The 17,701-nt window shown below is 40.6% G+C and overlaps 2 protein-coding genes across 5 annotated transcripts in view; one reads left to right on the top strand and one right to left on the bottom strand.

Annotated features, from left to right (window-relative positions):
• Positions 1–847: 847 nt before the first annotated feature.
• LOC135648623 (dual specificity protein phosphatase PHS1-like) lies at positions 848–13,774 on the bottom strand. Its single transcript, XM_065166472.1, has 10 exons — positions 13,151–13,774; positions 12,778–12,944; positions 12,007–12,226; positions 11,007–11,183; positions 10,760–10,920; positions 9,594–10,677; positions 8,385–8,531; positions 8,097–8,324; positions 1,616–1,773; positions 848–1,538 (listed from the first exon to the last, which is right to left on the bottom strand). Exons 1-10 carry the CDS (start codon positions 13,409–13,411, stop codon positions 1,169–1,171), a joined length of 2,973 nt encoding a protein of 990 aa, XP_065022544.1. The 5' UTR covers positions 13,412–13,774; the 3' UTR covers positions 848–1,168.
• A 1,879-nt stretch (positions 13,775–15,653) lies between these two features.
• LOC103999472 (uncharacterized) overlaps positions 15,654–17,701 on the top strand; it is a 41,537-nt gene continuing 39,489 nt past the window's right edge. For 2 of the 4 annotated variants that reach the window (XM_018818307.2, XM_009421225.3), the window contains exon 1: positions 15,655–15,939. In XM_018818307.2, the coding sequence (XP_018673852.2) occupies positions 15,898–15,939 (42 nt within the window). In that variant the 5' untranslated portion in view covers positions 15,655–15,897. Of the gene's footprint in view, positions 15,940–17,701 lie in introns of all 4 variants that reach the window. The other 2 variants (XM_018818308.2, XM_009421226.3) reach the window with 2 other exon arrangements.

Raw genomic sequence — 17,701 nt, forward strand, 5'->3', positions numbered from 1 at the left:
AGATGTCAATTAACTTAACGGATAAAGACTTTAATTATATATCGTAAGGTTCTGATCTCAAGTCCCATATTAATCATTTACCCTTTGAAAAATTAAAAAAAAACATCTACAGATAAATATTGTTAGTGAACAAAATTACCGTGACTGATGAGTCAGCACGGTTAGGTGCACGGGTCAATGTCGGAAGCTTCTTGCGGAGTGAGTAGGATGATGAGATGGCCACGCCCTTAGGGAGGAATACTGGTCGGCGTTGGTCGGGATTCAGGTCGGCTCACTTCTCTCCCTTGTGCGACGGAAGGTATCTCTTGGGTCCAGACGCTCGCCGCTCGGGGGTGGTCGCCTTCCTGCAAAATGGCCTTCGTCAATTGCTTCCCGACTTTGGCCCCTCCAACAAGCAAGTCAGTGGAGTATTTTTATATCAAGTTTTTTTCTCCCCCTGGCCGGGTGTCGGATAGAGGTTTTTATATTATCGTGTGAGAATTAGTTGCGCCTCAGTTTGGTGCAGCCGTTGACCTTTGTGGGATGAGATGGCTTCTTTGATGAGTTGGCATCTTTGGAGATGCTTGAGCGGCGTCAGACAGCATCGCCCCAAGCTCTTGGGATGGTCATGTCTCATAACATCTCGGTACAGAACCCGACTTGGTATGCATCACGGGGTTTTGATGACGTGTAGCGTTGGATTCTAACATTGGTTGGGACGTAACGTGTGACATCGGTGATGATTCATTGGGAACCAAAATATGCATATAAAACCACACACGAGTCTACTGACTGCCAATATAAAAGTGGTTGAAAGTCTTCGTATCCATTACCTCTAACAATAAATAGAACGAGCATTATTCTCAACAAGTGCCATAAGAGAGCACTGCTTATCTAAAAGAAGTGGCAAAGGTGCAACAGATGCCTTCTGCGGCATAAACTTATTTTGGTGGTAACCTATGTAGTATTCCAGAATCTAGCATGTTTGGCACGCACACCTGGACTTCAATCCACAGAAACATACAACAGAAAGTCTCAGACGTACGTCAAACTTTTGGCCTCAGCTGATCTATTGCACACCCGATCATCTTTTTCACAGGCAGCTTATTGTTGTCACACGGCGTAAGGCCAAACTCTGAAGCAAAGAAATAGTCTGAATTACCTCGCGGACATGCATGAGACAATGGCATCAAAGAGACAATTCATCGATGAGCGATTGGGACTGCTGATGAGTTGAGCTGATACTGCTGCAACGGCTGACCTTTAGTACCTCCAAAGCCTTTTGAATCTCCAAACTCATGGCGCTGTCCACACTGCCAGAAGACAACCTTCTGTGAGACTTCTGGAGATGGAGTTTGAGTGAACTGCTGCTTAGACCTGCATCCTTCCCACAGATGGGGCAAACCTTCATCATCGGCTTCCGTTGCTGCCATTCCATTGATGCCTTCCCATGCAGTTGCATGTCAAGATCCAGAAGAGTCTTAGCGAAGCCATCGTTTGGCTGGGCTCGGCGATGCACCTTCCTGAGCATACTCCACGCTTCTGATAGAGTGAGGCCCCTGGAGGAAAGAATTCACTCAAAACTGACCGATTGAATGTATCTAATTCATGTACAACTGAAACATTAGATCTTTACTTTCTCAGCATTAGATATGCAAGTACCACAGTCGCACTCCGACTTTTTCCTTCGAAACAATGGACCAATATTTTCCCTCCCGAGTGTTCAACATAATCAATGAAATCAGAAGCCTCATCAAAGAGGTTGCTGATATCTTCATCATCACTATCACTTATCTGCACCACAAAAACCATGGACAGCCTTGCCTCTTTCAGTAAAGACTTTAGTACAGAGAGGAATGAGTTTTCACTTGGGAGAGCAATAAAAGGATGTAACATGGTGGGGATTGAAATTTTCTATGAATTTTCAAGCAGCAGATTGTTATCTTTGCAAAAGAATTATAAAAACTAACAATCATCGACATCTCCAGGAGGTAAACTCTTGGAATCTTTTACTCAAAATCTTCTCAAGTTACAGGAAAAGGGTGACACCTTTAGAGGTTGATCCTTAAGTTTGGGAATTATGATCCGTTAATGTACTCTAACCTAGCATGAAGCCTTTGGACTAAATTGGTACAAAAACAAACACACATTTCACCAGATAAATCAGTTTAACTTTCACAAAGAATATCTTTTTCCTCTATTGTCCTTGTTTCTCTTTTACCTCTTGTACAATTAACTGTTGGGCTGATGGCCATATTCAGCCTATGTGGGGTTTATCAGCCCACAGCCCACACTCCCTCTTAACCTAACCCTAATTAAGATTAGGGGGTGTGGTGGCTGCGTTTTAGATACAGATTAAAGCTATAAAAAGGCAGCAACGAGGCAGATCTTGGGGGCCACGAGATTCCAAAGAGAATAAGGAGAACAAGGCAGAAAAGGAAGAGAAAGAAAGGGAAGAAGACAAGGACAACGCAGAGAGACTGTTCACAATCATCTAGCAGTGTTCTCATCTCAGGTTAGATTAAATCTATAGTAGACTCTTGCTGTGATTACTTGGGGAGGTTTTAGATATTGTGGGCAGTGACGTGATCCTTGTATCACAGTTATTCTCTTGTGGTTGTTGCTAGGATTTTGGGCAAGAGATTGAGATTTGTACATTCATTATTCTCATAGTGGATTATCTCTAGTTTGCCCCGTGGTTTTTACCCTTCACATTGAAGGGGTTTTCCACGTATATCTTAGTGTTCTGTTTGATTGTGTTTCCATTTTATTCCGCTACGTATTATGGTCTTCTAGTATTTGTTCATATACAAAGGTTATTCCTCTTTATATCCCCATCAACTGGTATCAGAGCGGGATTTTGATGATTTAATTTTTTTGTATTTGAACATGGAGGCCAGTAATATTTCTCATATGATTAGTTTGAATGGAAATAATTGGATGATATGGAAACCAAGAATGGAAGATCTCTTGTATTGCAAAGATTTGTATAAACCTTTGTAAGGGGATAGTGCAAAACCTACAACTATGACAGATGATGAGTGGAAGAGGTTAGATCGAAAAACAATTGGATTTATTAGACAGTGGCTTGATGATAGTGTCTTTCACCATGTTTCTACTGAAATTTCTGCATATTCTCTTTGGAAAAAATTGGAAAGTCTCTATGAAAGAAAAACAGCTGGCAACAAAATTTTTTTGATCAGAAAACTTGTGAACCTAAAATATAGAGAGGGTGCTTTTATTGCTGAGCATTTGAATGAAATGCAGAGTATTGCTAACCAGTTGTTCTCTATAAAAATGTCTCTTGATGATGAGTTGCAGGCATTGTTACTTCTCAGTTCATTACCAGAAAGTTGGGAGACACTAGTGGTTTCCCTCAGTAATTCTGCACCAGATGGTATTGTCACTATGAGTCAAGTAACAAGCAGTTTGTTGAATGAGAAGTTGAGAAGAAAGAGTTCGACAACATCTCAGAATGATTCACAGGCACTTATCTCAGAGAATAGAGGAAGGTCAAAGTCTAGAAGCAGTTCACGTATGGGTAGGAGCAAGTCAAGATCAAGAAAAGATATTGTTTGCTATAACTGTGGTGAGAAAGGACATTACAAGAATCAATGTAAGCAACCTAAGAAGAACAAGAAAAAGGGAAAAGAAGTGGAGTCTACAGAGTCAATGGATAATACTACAGCTACAGTGCAGGGTGGTGATTATTTGATTTTGTCTCCTTCTGATGATATTTTTTCTTGTGTGTGTCAGGATCTTGAGTGGGTGATTGACACGGGTGCTTCTTATCATGCTACACCACGAAGGGAGTTTTTTGCTACATACAGGTCTGGAAACTTTGGTGTTGTCAAGATGGGCAACTATGACACAACAGACATCATTGGCATGGGTGATATCCATTTAAAGACCAACCTTGCCTGCAAGTTGGTGCTTAAGGATGTGAGGCATGTGATTGACTTGAAGCTGAATTTAATTTCAGTTGGAAGATTAGATGATGAAGACTATGAAAGCATATTTTACAAAGGGCAATGGAAGCTCAGTAAGGGTTCTCTTGTTATAGCTAGTGGAAAGAAATGTCATACTTTGTACAGGTTGCAGGCTAAAGCTTATGGTGAACAGTTAAATGCTACAGAGAAAGACTTCAGTATGGAGTTGTGGCATAGGCGATTGGGACACATGAGCGAGAAGGGGCTGCAAGCTCTTTCCAAGAGAGAGGTATTACCAGATCTCAGAGGTATACATCTGAACCCTTGTATTGATTGTTTGGCTGGTAAACAACATAGAGTTTCATTTGCTAGTGCTGCTTTGTCTAGAAAAATACATGCCTTAGACCGTGTTTATACAGATGTATGTGGTCCTTTGAGGACAAAAACTCCTGGTGGATCTGTTGATGTTCTTGGTATAAGTGGTGCACTTTATTTTGTCACTTTTATAGATAATTTTTCCAGGAAAGTTTGGGCTTATGCTTTGAAGACCAAAGATCAGGTTATTAATGTCTTCAAAGAGTTTCATGCCAGGGTTGAAAGGGAGACAGAAAGGAAATTGAAATGCATAAGATCAGATAATGGTGGTGAGTATACAGGATTGTTTAATGACTATTGCAGGTCACATGGGATCCAACATGAGATGATAGTTCCTGGTACACCTCAGCATAATGCAATTGCAGAGAGGATGAACCGCACCATCATGGAAAAGATCAGATGTATGCTTTCACAGGCCAATCTACCCAAAAGGTTTTGGGATGAGGCTTTGAGGACTGCAGTTGATGTGATCAACTTATCACCATGTACAACCCTAGATGGTGATGTTGCAGATTATGTATGGTCAGAGAAAGATGTTTCCTACAGGCATTTGAGAGTATTTGGTTGTCGCGCATTTGCACATATTCCAGACAATGAGAGGTCCAAGCTGGACGGTAAGTCTAAAGAATGTATTTTTCTTGGTTACTCACATGATCATTTTGGTTACAGGCTTTGGGATCCAGAAAAGCAGAAGGTATTCAGAAGCAGAGATGTAGTCTTCTTTGAGGATCAAACCTTTGAAAATTTGAAGAAGAAGACACATGCTAAGACTTCTGCAGAAGGATTAGCAGATTGTAACCCAGTTATTCCTCCAGTATATCATGGTGATGGGGGAGATGTGCAAGAAGATAGTGTAGAGCCTGATGTTGATCTACCTGCAGGACATGTTGAGCAAGAAGAAGTAGGAGAGGAAGTTCCAACAGAACCTCAGTTGAGAAGATCTTCTAGACAACGTCAACCTTCCAGAAGATACTCTACAGATGAGTATGTGATGCTTACTGATGCAGGTGAACCAGAGAGTTACCAGGAAGTAGTTGAGAGTGAGCAGAAAGAGAAGTGGTTAGTTGCTATGCAGGAAGAGATGGATGCTCTTCAGAAGAATCACACTTATGATTTGGTGTTGCTACCAAATGGAATGAAGGCCTTGAAGAACAAGTGGGTTTTTAGGTTGAAGACTCAAGAATATTGTTCTCAACCAAAGTACAAAGCTAGATTGGTTGTGAAAGGCTTTGGTCAAAAGAAAGGTATTGACTTTGAAGAGATATTTTCTCCTGTTGTTAAAATGTCTTCTATTCGTGTTGCTCTTGGTATTGCTGCTAGTCAGGACTTGGAGGTTGAGCAGTTAGATGTGAAGACAGCTTTCCTTCATGGTGATTTGGAGGAGGAAATTTATATGGAGCAACCAGAAGGCTTCAAAGTCAAAGGTAAAGATAATTTTGTCTGCAAGTTGAAGAAGAGCTTGTATGGGCTAAAGCAAGCTCCAAGACAGTGGTACAGAAAGTTTGATTCATTTATGACAGAAAATGGATACAAAAGAACGACTTCAGATCATTGTGTGTACATCAAATGGTTTGGTGAGGATTTTATTATTCTCTTACTTTATGTTGATGACATGCTTATTCTTGGGAAAGATATGTCTAAAATTGACAGGTTGAAGAAGGAACTGAGTGAGTCTTTTGCAATGAAGGACATGGGGCCAGCAAAGCAAATTCTAGGCATGTAGATTTCTCGTGACAGGAAAAGCAAGAAGATTTGGTTGTCACAGGAGAAATACATCGAGAAGGTATTGGAAAGATTCAGTATGAACAATGCTAAGCCAGTTGGTTCTCCTCTTGCAGGTCACTTCAAGTTGTGCTCAGAACAGAGTCCGTCAAGTGATGAGGAGAAGGAGAAAATGCAAAAGATTCCTTATGCTTCAGCAGTTGGAAGTTTAATGTATGCAATGGTATGTACGAGGCCGGACATCGCATATGCAGTGGGTGTTACTAGCAGATTTCTTGCAAATCCAAGCAAAGACCACTGGGCAACAGTGAAGTGGATTTTTAGAAATCTCAGAGGGAGCTCTAAGGTTTGTTTAAGCTTTGGAGGTGGACCACCTGTGTTAACAGGTTACACAGATGCAGATATGGCAAGAGATATAGATACGAGGAAGTCTACTTCAGGTTATGTACTTACTTTTGCAGGGGGACCTGTGTCATGACAATCCAGGTTACAAAGGTGTATTGCTCTCTCCACCACAGAAGCAGAATATATTACTGCTACAGAGATATGCAAAGAAATGTTATGGATGAAAGAATTCTTACAAGAATTGGGGCTAAAACAGAAAAATTATGTGGTGCATTGTGATAGCCAGAGTGCCATCCATTTGTATAAAAACCCAATGTTTCATTGCAAGTCAAAGCATATAGATGTTAGATACCACTGGATTCGAAATGTATTTGAAGAGAAGTAGTTGCAGCTTCAGAAAATTCATACAGATGACAACGGAGCAGACATGTTGACGAAGACCTTACCAAAAGAAAGACAGGAGATATGCCGACAGTTGGTCGGTATGGCTTCACATTGAGGAGTCATGAGACAACCTCCCTTATGGGCTGAAGGGGGAGGTTGTTGGGCTGATGACCCATATTCAGCCCATGTGGGCTTTATCAGCCCACAGCCCACACCCACTCTTAACCTAACCCTAATTAAGATTAGGGGGGTGTGGTGGCTGCGTTTTAGATACAGATTAAAGCTATAAAAAGGCAGCAACGAGGCAGATCTTGGGGGCCACGAGATTCCAAAGAGAAGAAGGAGAACAAGGCAGAAAAGGAAGAGAAAGAAAGGGAAGAAGACAAGGACAACGCAGAGAGACTGTTCACAATCATCTAGCAGTGTTCTCATCTCATGTTAGATCAAATCTACAGTAAACTCTTGCTGTGATTACTTGGGGAGGTTTTAGATATTGTGGGCAGTGACATGATCCTTATATCCCAGTTATTCTCTTGTGGTTGTTGCTAGGGTTTTGGGCAAGAGATTGAGATTTGTACATTCATTATTCTCATAGTGAATTATCTCTAGTTTGCCCCGTGGTTTTTACCCTTCACATTGAAGGGGTTTTCCACGTATATCTTGGTGTTCTGTTTGATTGTGTTTCCATTTTATTCCGCTACGTATTATGATCTTCTAGTATTTGTTCATATACAAAGGTTATTCATCTTTATATCCTCATCATTAACTGTGTGAATATCTAGTGCAAGACTCTCTGACGATAATATGAAAAGCTTTTGATAATAAATTGGTGACTGAATTGAGGCCAATACCATATATCCAATTAGATATTGACATTGCTCATGCAGTTCCTTGCCGTTATTTAACTTGGCAGGCAAAAGAAAACTCAATTTGTCTAGAAACCAAATGTGGTGGTCATGGATCCACTGGTTCACTTAGAAGCTAGACTAATCATGAAACACATCTGATGCATAATACCTATGGTATGGAAAATTCACTGGAGCATTTATAAATCCAGAAGATTTATGCATTTATGCATTCTGAATCTTAGGTGGCAAAAATAGTACTTGTGTAGTAGTACTTCATTGTTCCCGTGTACTAATCATCCTGATAAATAGCAGGTCTAACTTTCTGAGATAAGGAAAATAAGTGACCCATCTTAATAGGATAGATGATGTCATTATTTTTGCATAGTAGTGGAGTAGCAGGTATGTACCGTGGCAAATCTAAGCAGACACCTTAAAGCAGAAAAACCACAGACTTGATAGAAAAAATCCCAGTAGTATACTGTTCCATTGGACAAAGAAAGAAAATGCTGCTTACGGAGAAGTTTTGATACTCAAAGAGGTAAGGATTTTGAGAATCTGATTGCCCGATTTCATTTGCACACAAGCACAATATATGAGTGATACCCAGGTGCTGAAGGGTGTACATAGATTTTGCAGCCAGTGCTCCACCAATATAGAGATAATCTGTAATAGGAGAGGGCCGTTCTGTACTGGCTGCATCAGAGATAAGTGATATTCTCTCAAGAATGTGCTCGAGTCGGACCTGGAAAAGGACTAGCAGTCTTAGATTTTGTCAATTGGAATGGACATAGAAGCACATTACCTTCAATTCATAAGCATCAACAGCGATGTTGTTATCATTCCCCTCAAAAAAGCCTGTAATAAAATTGTTCTCTTCACACAGTTTCACCACATCTGTTCTAAGCATTTCATTCCACTGTTCCAATTCCTTGCTCAACTCAGCATCTACCTATGGCAGGCGGTATGTTAATTAAAACTGCAGGCAGCAGCAAAATGCTGGTAATTCAAGAGTCAAACAACAAAGCAGTAGCCAATGACATAGTTTATACTACTTCTTACTTGCAAGAAAGTTCCAATACATAAAATTTCATAAGTTGAAACAGGGTGTTCCATAACAAGTATATTTTCTTAGCATGTCCAGTACTCTATATGTTTTATCATTAAGATCCTTTCTAATGACATAGGCTTCGTCAGGTACTAGAGAGACAAACAGTGTATATCAAACTGGATGATTTAAAGAGGAGGAAAATGTTTTATGCAAAGAGAACCTTGTCAATGAATTACAAAGATATTCCTTATAGAAAAGCCATGGACCGATCAATGGGAACTACCAGAGGTCTGGCTCCAGAAAAACTTTCAAAGCCTTCTTAATTGGCAGTAAACCTACCCTTGGTCTTACTAATAGCTGACTTCACCCCTTTCATATATTTCACAACATTCACATTGCTACCAAATTTAAGCTTCTTTCTCCTAAGATCTATCTTTAACGCCAAATTTAATTTAATTTGATCTTATATAGGCCATTCTCAAATGAGTTACAATGCTAATAATTGTTAACAGTTATTGTCCTTTGGCATGATTCTAATTAGAATTTTAATATATATGTATATACATTATAAATTGTAGTTTAAATTTGGATTCTATACCAAATATATTCACACATGTTTGGACAAAGATTGTTAAATCCTTGTATTATGTAGTGTAACAAAAGGACCATAGCATTTAATTTATCAATGAACATGAAAAATGTACATTCATCTAATGGAACTTTAGATCAATATGAACTTAGTTTTCTTGGTAGTTTATTTAGATTCTATCATCTTGGCTCTATCCTGATTACACAAGCAAGTCGATATAGCATTTTAGGAGGATATCCTTTTAAGATAAGTTAAGAGTCTCCACTCCCCTATAGATATCAACCAGCCTAACTCAAATGCCCTTCAACCATAGTTTCATGCTCAAGATATTATTGACTTAAGTATCATATAGCAAGCGCAAAAGCACTTCTAACCTTAGTCAACTTGTTAAAGTCACGAAGCTTCATTGTCAACCGCAGGCGAGGAGTTTCTCCACTTCCTTTGAAGTACCTACAATTCCAGTTCTCTCGAGAACCAGGAGATATGTCAAGGCTTTCTCGAGACCCTAAAGATTTGTGCAAACATCTCCGAGATTCGGAATCACTAGAATCTGCATGTGTCTCATGTACACCACGTTCCTTGCATGCCGGGAATTGGGAGTTGAAGTTGCACCAGGCATATTGTAATGGTGACTCAGAAGCCCCAGAATCATCCTTGTCTGACTCACTAAAACTTTTACTTATAATGGACAGAAACATCCGTAAGATACCCTCTAGTTTCTGGTACAATGTCAGAAGAAATATATGGAAACCTTGCAGGTCCCTAAGAGCACTACGAAATCCTGCTCTGAATGCATGAACGATAGTTACCATATCAGATTCAGACAAACAAGAACAAGAATCACCTGGTGCATCAGTGTGCTCAGGTCCAGGAATTCCCAGCTTTCCAAAAGACACTTCGTAGAGTAGATTAGAAGAGAACTCCAAGTTATTGATTATAAGCTCAACCACCTTAGGGTAACTTTCTTGATCTCTTGCCCGTTTTCCTGCAGGAGGTCTGCGAGGAACCCCTGAGTCAATAGCCACAATACAAAAATCTGAACTTTTTCCACATTCTGATCCTTGATTAAATGTGGATCTGGTAGTGAATGTGATGCAACCATCAGAGCCCTCAGCTGTAATCTGAGGACCATAAGAATCTAGTCTGCCATTCACAGAGATTGCTCGTCTCCCTTTCTCCTCTTTTCTAAAACTTTTCACTATCCGCGGTTTGTATCTTCTAATGGCAGAATCATAAGCTTCATCAAGTGCATCCATGTTTGAAGAGGTCATTTTATTCGAAAACAAGAGGTTAGCTTGATTCCCACGCCACCCAAGTTGAGGACAGGGAAGTCTATCCTCATTACGAAGTATAAGGTCCAAGACGAAGACCCTGCCAAGTGCTTCAGCAGTATTTTCAGCAGCTTCTCTTGAATCAAATGCATTTGGATTTTCCGCCAGAGGTGAGCCATGAACATAACTACCACAAGCAGAAATTTGAAGAAGAATTTGATAAGATGTGGTTCTATATTAATAAGTAAGAGATGAGTTAGTTGGCCTACTTCATAAGGAAAAGGCACCGACTCAACTCAAGTGCTTCTAACAACTCTGAGCATGTAACCTCACCCACTTCATCTCCACTAGCAACTGCCATATCACGTGCTTTTTCTGCAGCATCCTTGATCATTTGCCATTCTGTGCTAGAGTTATGGATCACTCTCGCCTGAAGAATCAGAGTATTAGAACAAGCAAAATTGTAATATAACTGAGTAATCACGATGGGATAATCAACAGGAAAAAGGTGCACACTTGAGGCGTCCTGACTCCAAGCAACTTTGCAAATTCATAACCCAGGCGTTCTGATTGTGTTGCCATTCTTGAGGGTGCAATTTTAATGACTGCAGCAGTGTGTTTTGGTGAAAGATCATCGTCGTTCCATGTGTTAAACAGAGCAAAGAAGACTACACCTCCAGAATTTACTGTCACCTGTATCACCAGCCAATGATTAAAAGCAAAAAGATCACCAGCAAAAAATAAATAAATAAAATTTTAATAAGAAGGACAGGTAGTGGCAAGTTGGCATATTTAAAATAACAAACAATCATCTCAATAAATTTTCTCAGAAACTGCTCCTTCAATAAGATTTCAAAGTACAAGTTAGACACATTGAACTACGAATCTTGCGTGCGACACTCAAGATCAAAGAACGAAAATAGTGTCTAGGTAAACACAGACAGCAACCATTATTAGAACTCAGCTCAGTAGAAAAAGCTTATGCTAACAAGTCTTTTTGCTTGCATTATCAACTTACAACTCTTCAGTTCAAATTTTCTTAAACCACTTATGTGTGTTTTGACATCACCAACTCTAGAAAATCAAATGTCTCGGGGACATCATTTCTAGTATATGATCTAAAAATCAAAATAGCTTCTGTAAAAGGAACTGTTGCAAAGGTTTTCCCCTCTAGTGATGCCCTGTCAATTGTTCTCAGTGAAGTGTCATGAAAACCAGCCATTGACCTATATACGTTTGTTTCTCATCAAAGGAACAATAGAGATGGCAAAACATAGTATTTGCATCACTGGTGATGGGAATGCCGGGTAGTGGTTTCACTAGTTAAAATGAATCTTTATCGATGTCCAAGCCCAAGAAGGAAACTAGATCATCCTCAGAAAAACTGAATATATAAAACAAAAAATAGCACAAAGTCCTTTAACTTCAAAATCAAAATAGTCAATCTTGAAGAATTTATCAAAGGAACAGAGGTAATCAATTCCTAATAATGTGCAAGGATCTTGCAACAACAAACCTCCAAAGCTTTGTTCAGTTCATCTTCAGAATATTCGTTACTGCTTGTGTGTTTTGTGTGGTGTAGGGAGTATAGAGTATCCCAGGAGATGTCACTTGCTCCAACATCTAAAGTAGCAGCATTTCCAAGCTGATCCCGCAAACTAATTTCTGGCACAAGGCCTGGAGGCTGCGATCTTGTTGCAGAATTGTTAGGTTTGTCTGAATCTGATACTTCTGCCCTGTAGGAGGAAAGAATATACAAAAGATTCCATATTTTTTGAATTAATAATAGAATTACATCCTGGCAAATGAGTGACCAATTTAAAAGCATTAATTTTCCATCACGCATTCACCATTGTTGTAAAGGGTTATTACCTTAGGAATCGGGTTTAACCTTTTGCAGTTTTATCGGAAAAGATTAGGAACGCTTGAGATGCAAAATTGGCATGAATTTGTGGCATCAAATGATAAAACCAAATCAGCTGAAGAAGAGAAAAAAAAAAAAGTCCCTTTCTCGGTAAACAATGGTTTCCATACTCTACATTCCAAGCAGGAAGCACCTCAAGTTGCAAGCAATTTATTTTCTATGGGCTCTGATACTGAGAAGAAACACCTTCTGGCTAACATATTCTTTAAATCAAAGCTTTTTGTCAAGCGACGATACATTGTAAGTCACTAATCTGAACATTCCCCGAGCAAAGAGTGAGGAAGAAATGAGCTGCAAAGCTAAGAGATTGCAAATGCTGAAAATAAAGGGTAAATGCCGCCATATTAAACCTTGTCCGTGTACCTGCAGCCAGGGGATGAAGTCGAGACTGGAAACTCGGGCGGGAGAGCTTCGAGCGTAGACAATCCACGAAGGTTACCCGAGGACAGACACTTGCCGCTGCGCCGGCGGACCACTGCCACCCATTCCTCGCATTCCCGCCCCATGCCAGACTCCGCTGAGTCTCGCAACTGCAACCAAACATCTCTACTAGCAATCTTGCCGATGAAAACAGAAGAAAGATCCCCATTTTTGGAAAGAAACGTTGCAGGAGAAGAGAGGATGTGGTGGGTTTTCGTCTACTTTTTTCCTTCTTCTCTCTCGACCGATGGGTTCCGTCTCTTCCTCTAGGCCGATAATATTTAAATGAAAGGAACAAAGACGGGGCAGCCGGTACCTTGTGGTCGATCTGCTTTGGTTGTTCCTCGTGTGCCATCGCAAAGAAACGAGAGTCTGTCTCCTGTTCGTTGTCTTTGTCTTCTTCGTCTTCTTGTTGCGGTTCTGCTGCTGCTTCTCGCACGCATAAATTTCCCCGTCTGGTGGGAGAGTTGGGGAGAGGCCAACGGTCAACGTCATTGCAGGGGAAGGTTGGCCGCTTTTGTCGCCCAGAAGCGAGGGAAAGAAAGAATGTCCCATTTCCGCTAATGCCTCGGTCCATTCGGACGATGATCCACCAAAAATAACGACTTTCGAAGCTTAGTAATGGCGGAGCATGATGTAGTGGTCTTCCAACACTCTGAGCACCGGCGCCGTGGCTAAAGGGACGGATGACCGACCAACAGAGCACTATTATATCCCCCACCTGCCATCAACCAGTGAGTTCTGCGGTCGACTTGATACCCCATTGGGATTGCTGATCGCTGCCTTGGCATCATAGCGATGATTCAGAAAAGTTAAAGCGAAACAACCAGCATTATTTGGAATCCACTGTTTAGCTTAGTATCTCAGCAAAGATCACAAACCCCAACCAGGTAAGTAAAGCTGCTTAGAAACAGGTCGTTGTATAGTGTACACAACTTGGTGTGGCAGATTTACACCACCTCACTCCACACGTCAACCATAGTCACAGATAGATATATAGGGCAATCGACGCAGTGGATGGATGGAAGATGATGCATCGACTTGAACCATCACAAAATTTGTTTCACCGATCAATGCATTCGAACCAATGGATGGTCCAGGTAAGAAGACGAATTCATAGAGATCAGACACTTGTTTGGTAACGCATCTTAAGAGGGAACTAACTGCCCCTTTCACATCATGGAAGTTGGCTCTTACTGGGCCAGAATGGTTTGGGATTCTTGTTCTGATCACAGATTCCAAGTTTCACCATAAATGTGGCAGTGCAACCTTTCCCTATGCCTTCACTTTCAAGCCACATCTGTCCTTCCATGAGGCTTACGAACCTGATGATGCAAGTGGGAATTGTTATTGAAAAGCTAATCTAAAAAAAAAAGAAAAAAAGAAAAATCAACAAGGCAAGATACGATCCATGTACCAGTAGAGACAAGACACAAATCCAGAAGAGGTCCATTGGAAAATAACAAGAAAAAAAACAGAAAAAAAAAGGCTTACGCATACTAATTTCAGTGGACAAAACGACAATCTCTAACTCAAGGCTCCCATCCTCCAGCTTAGAAAGATCCAAAACATCACTGATAAGTAAGTGTCACCAGCAGATCTACTACTTTTTAACACCCATTTGCCGTTGTCCAGAAGTTAGCTCAGTTTCGAGAAGTAGAGATGATAGAGCAATAATTGGTAGCATGTGAAAGTGAAAATGCTACCAGGATACCACCAAATTCATAGAAAATTCAGGCTTGCATAAACAACTATATGCCAACACAATTGGCATAACTGAAGAGATGTTCGAAAATGACATTCTTATAGGTTTTTTCGGATGAGTTATCCCCGATCGATGTGGAGAATGGGGTGTTCAACTTGGAACACGCACACGCGCGCGCGAAGACCAATTTGGCTAGCACGAGTAGTTCAACATGCTCTTGCAAGTGGGGGCTCTTCATCAGCAAGTATGTATCTTGCCTGCGGGAGCGCTGGGATTGTCCGTGCATCGCACGAGTGCTGCGGATCAGGATAGGATAGCGCCCCCATCACGGACAAAAAGGCATTGTACGAGTGCCAACGGTTAGTGGTTGCTTTGCTGTGGCCGTACTTTTCGTTAAACACGTGACATGAAATTTCTCATTTTTATTATTATATCGTGTTGGCTGACCACATTCCCATACAGGCAGACTTGCATGGACTGATGCATCGACTTGGATGACGTACAGAGGTTCGTTTCCATGCTCAGTGTTCAATTCTTAATCTATATTGTCTCTTCTACGGACAATCTGGCGAGGGAATGACAATTGTAAGCTGGACAGCGTTGGAGTCGAAAAGGCGCCCTCGCTACTCGGGGGATCGATTTGGATTCTTCGATTCTCGTACACACGCGGACACGAGATGATAGTCTTTGATATATATATATATATATATATTCTTTTTCTTGACAATTACTCGCCTACGGAACCATAATTTGCCACGTTTCGTGCAATCAGCAGCTCAGGAGCTCGCTGTGGTGGAAACAGGAAGAATCAATAGTCTTGGTGATGTCGATGGTCAAAAGCATAGACTGTTGTTTTCTTTTGAGCAACGCCTTCTAATTTCGCTCGAGCCGATAAATAGCTATTTCTTTTGTAGGAGGAGGGGTAGATATGCTAGGTCGCATCTCTGCGAGGATGGACATGTAAAAGAGCACCTAATTTAATTATATGATGATTTTGATCTTGAGAGTTTCGCGAGAAGAGTCCTTGTCTTGCACGACCCGGTCAGTAGCTGTGTTAACCGAAGAGTAAAGTAATAAACACGATCGCACCGTCAAATTGTTGTTATAAATCGAGACCCTTTGGCTCGGCTCGTGCACGCAACAGTCGCGGGCGGAGAAAGGAGAGACGAAGAAGGGCTTCTTTACCCGCGACGTTGATGGCGGTAAGGGTTTCCTACCTCTCGATCTAGACCCTCCTCTTCCCCTCGTCTCTTCCTTCCGGATCCCTAAGAAACCCTAGCCCGAATTCCTCCATCCCTCCCCCCACCCCTCCCCCCGGTTCGGATTCCAAGAGAAGCTGCGGTAGTCACGAATCGGCGATGGGCGCCCAGGGCAAACCCTCTAGTTCTTTGAATTCCCTGGTAAGTTCGTTTCTGGGGCTCCGAAAAAAATTCGATCCATGCTGCTTGATTTTCGTGTAAAAAATCTTTGTGCCCTAGACTCGTACTTGTTATTGGCACGTTCTTGACGAGCGGCTTACTTGGCACTACTCTGGGTGATTTTTGCGGTCAATGTTTTTTCAGTCTGTCGAGCTTTTAGTTGTTCGTACTTAATACTCTTGATTTCCGTGAAAAATTTCCTTGATTACTAGTTTCTTGGCAGCTTAGTTGACCCTCTTGGTTATTCCAATCTTCCACTGTACCGTTGTGTTTTTATGTGTGTGTTGCTTGTGATTTCTTGCTTTATATCCTGTTGAATGTACCTTATGATTTTTGATGTGTCCTTGGAGTTAAGAAAAATTGACATGCCAAGACTTTTATTAGCTCGTGGTGAAATGTGATGTTCACCTTGGAGAAACAGAGTGGTCTACTAGCTAATGTGTATGGGACGTGGACTACTGCTTGGCACTATTATCCCAAAGCTCGCGTTGGAAGAACCTGAAATAATAATGATATTGTTAGCCACGCAAATTACATCCAGCAAAACATCCAACTGTGCTACTTGTGGGCAAATCTTCTTTAGTGGAAGAAATGAACCATCAAGAAGGAAACATATTCGAGCGTGGAGTGTGACAATGGAACACATCTTATTTATCAAATATGCACTCTCTTGATCTCTTTGTTTGCAGAGAAGCTGGTACAAGAGGAGAGAAGACAAAGAGAGAGAAACAAATCAATTTATTTCTTCTTCAGGCAAAATAATGAGTACAGAAGCCATTTATTTCCTTTTCTTTTCTTTGCATCCTGAATTGCAGGAAAGCTGCAATCATTTTATATTTTGCTTAAGACAGATGAACTTGTGACAATATAGGATGCCATCAAACTCTTTTTGTTTTTCAAAATCACGAAACATAAATTTTTAAGATGTCCATTAGCCATTTCCAAATCATCAACCTTCATGCAAGAGTAGCACCTGCATAAGTGGTTTGGCGATGTCAATACTACATACTAGGCTTTACTTTGCAACAAAATGCACCAGGAGGTTTCATGAGAGCCATGCCACATCAGGCATGTGTTTGATGCTGTTAGTTTTTGAAGCTTATAAGAGTAATTTGTTCTTATCCAGACCATTCATATTTTATCTTCAAGTGCAAGGGTGAGATATATACTGAGGCTTAGCGTCCGATAATATTTGGTACTACTATCTTGAGCTGAAGTGCATTCTCTTTATTCACTTCATGCTTTGACAACTTTTCAGCATATGCCCTCCTTTTTCTGAACTTAATTATCCTAATTGTTTCTTTTAATGCAGCAAAGAAGAACCTGGAACAATTTATGCTGGGAAATCTGTTAACTTTTGAGAGTTTTCCTGCCTTAAAAAAGTAATTTAAGGGTTTATGTGTGTCACAAATAGACAAAATTCAGCGAGTTGTCCTGATCTATTATTTTATGACTTTCTCATTTAGTGATATCTGAGCACCCTAATAGACTTCAGTTTGGATCTATATCGGCTGATTGTTAGAACCATAGATTAAGGATTGAATTGATAGGACCTAAGGTAGTCATGCCTGTTTGTTAAAAAAAAGATGATCAGAAATATAGGATGTAACCAAACAAAATTGTGTTTCTACAGGTTATTCATTGGCATCACTGGTTGTCTTTTGTATTGTTATGATGCTAACAACTTGACAATCATTGTTTAGTTGAGACACTAGTCCTGGAAGATAAAGCACTGGTATTAAAT

Source organism: Musa acuminata, chromosome BXJ3-9 (assembly GCF_036884655.1).
Source record: "Musa acuminata AAA Group cultivar baxijiao chromosome BXJ3-9, Cavendish_Baxijiao_AAA, whole genome shotgun sequence".
Lineage (NCBI taxonomy): Eukaryota > Viridiplantae > Streptophyta > Magnoliopsida > Zingiberales > Musaceae > Musa > Musa acuminata.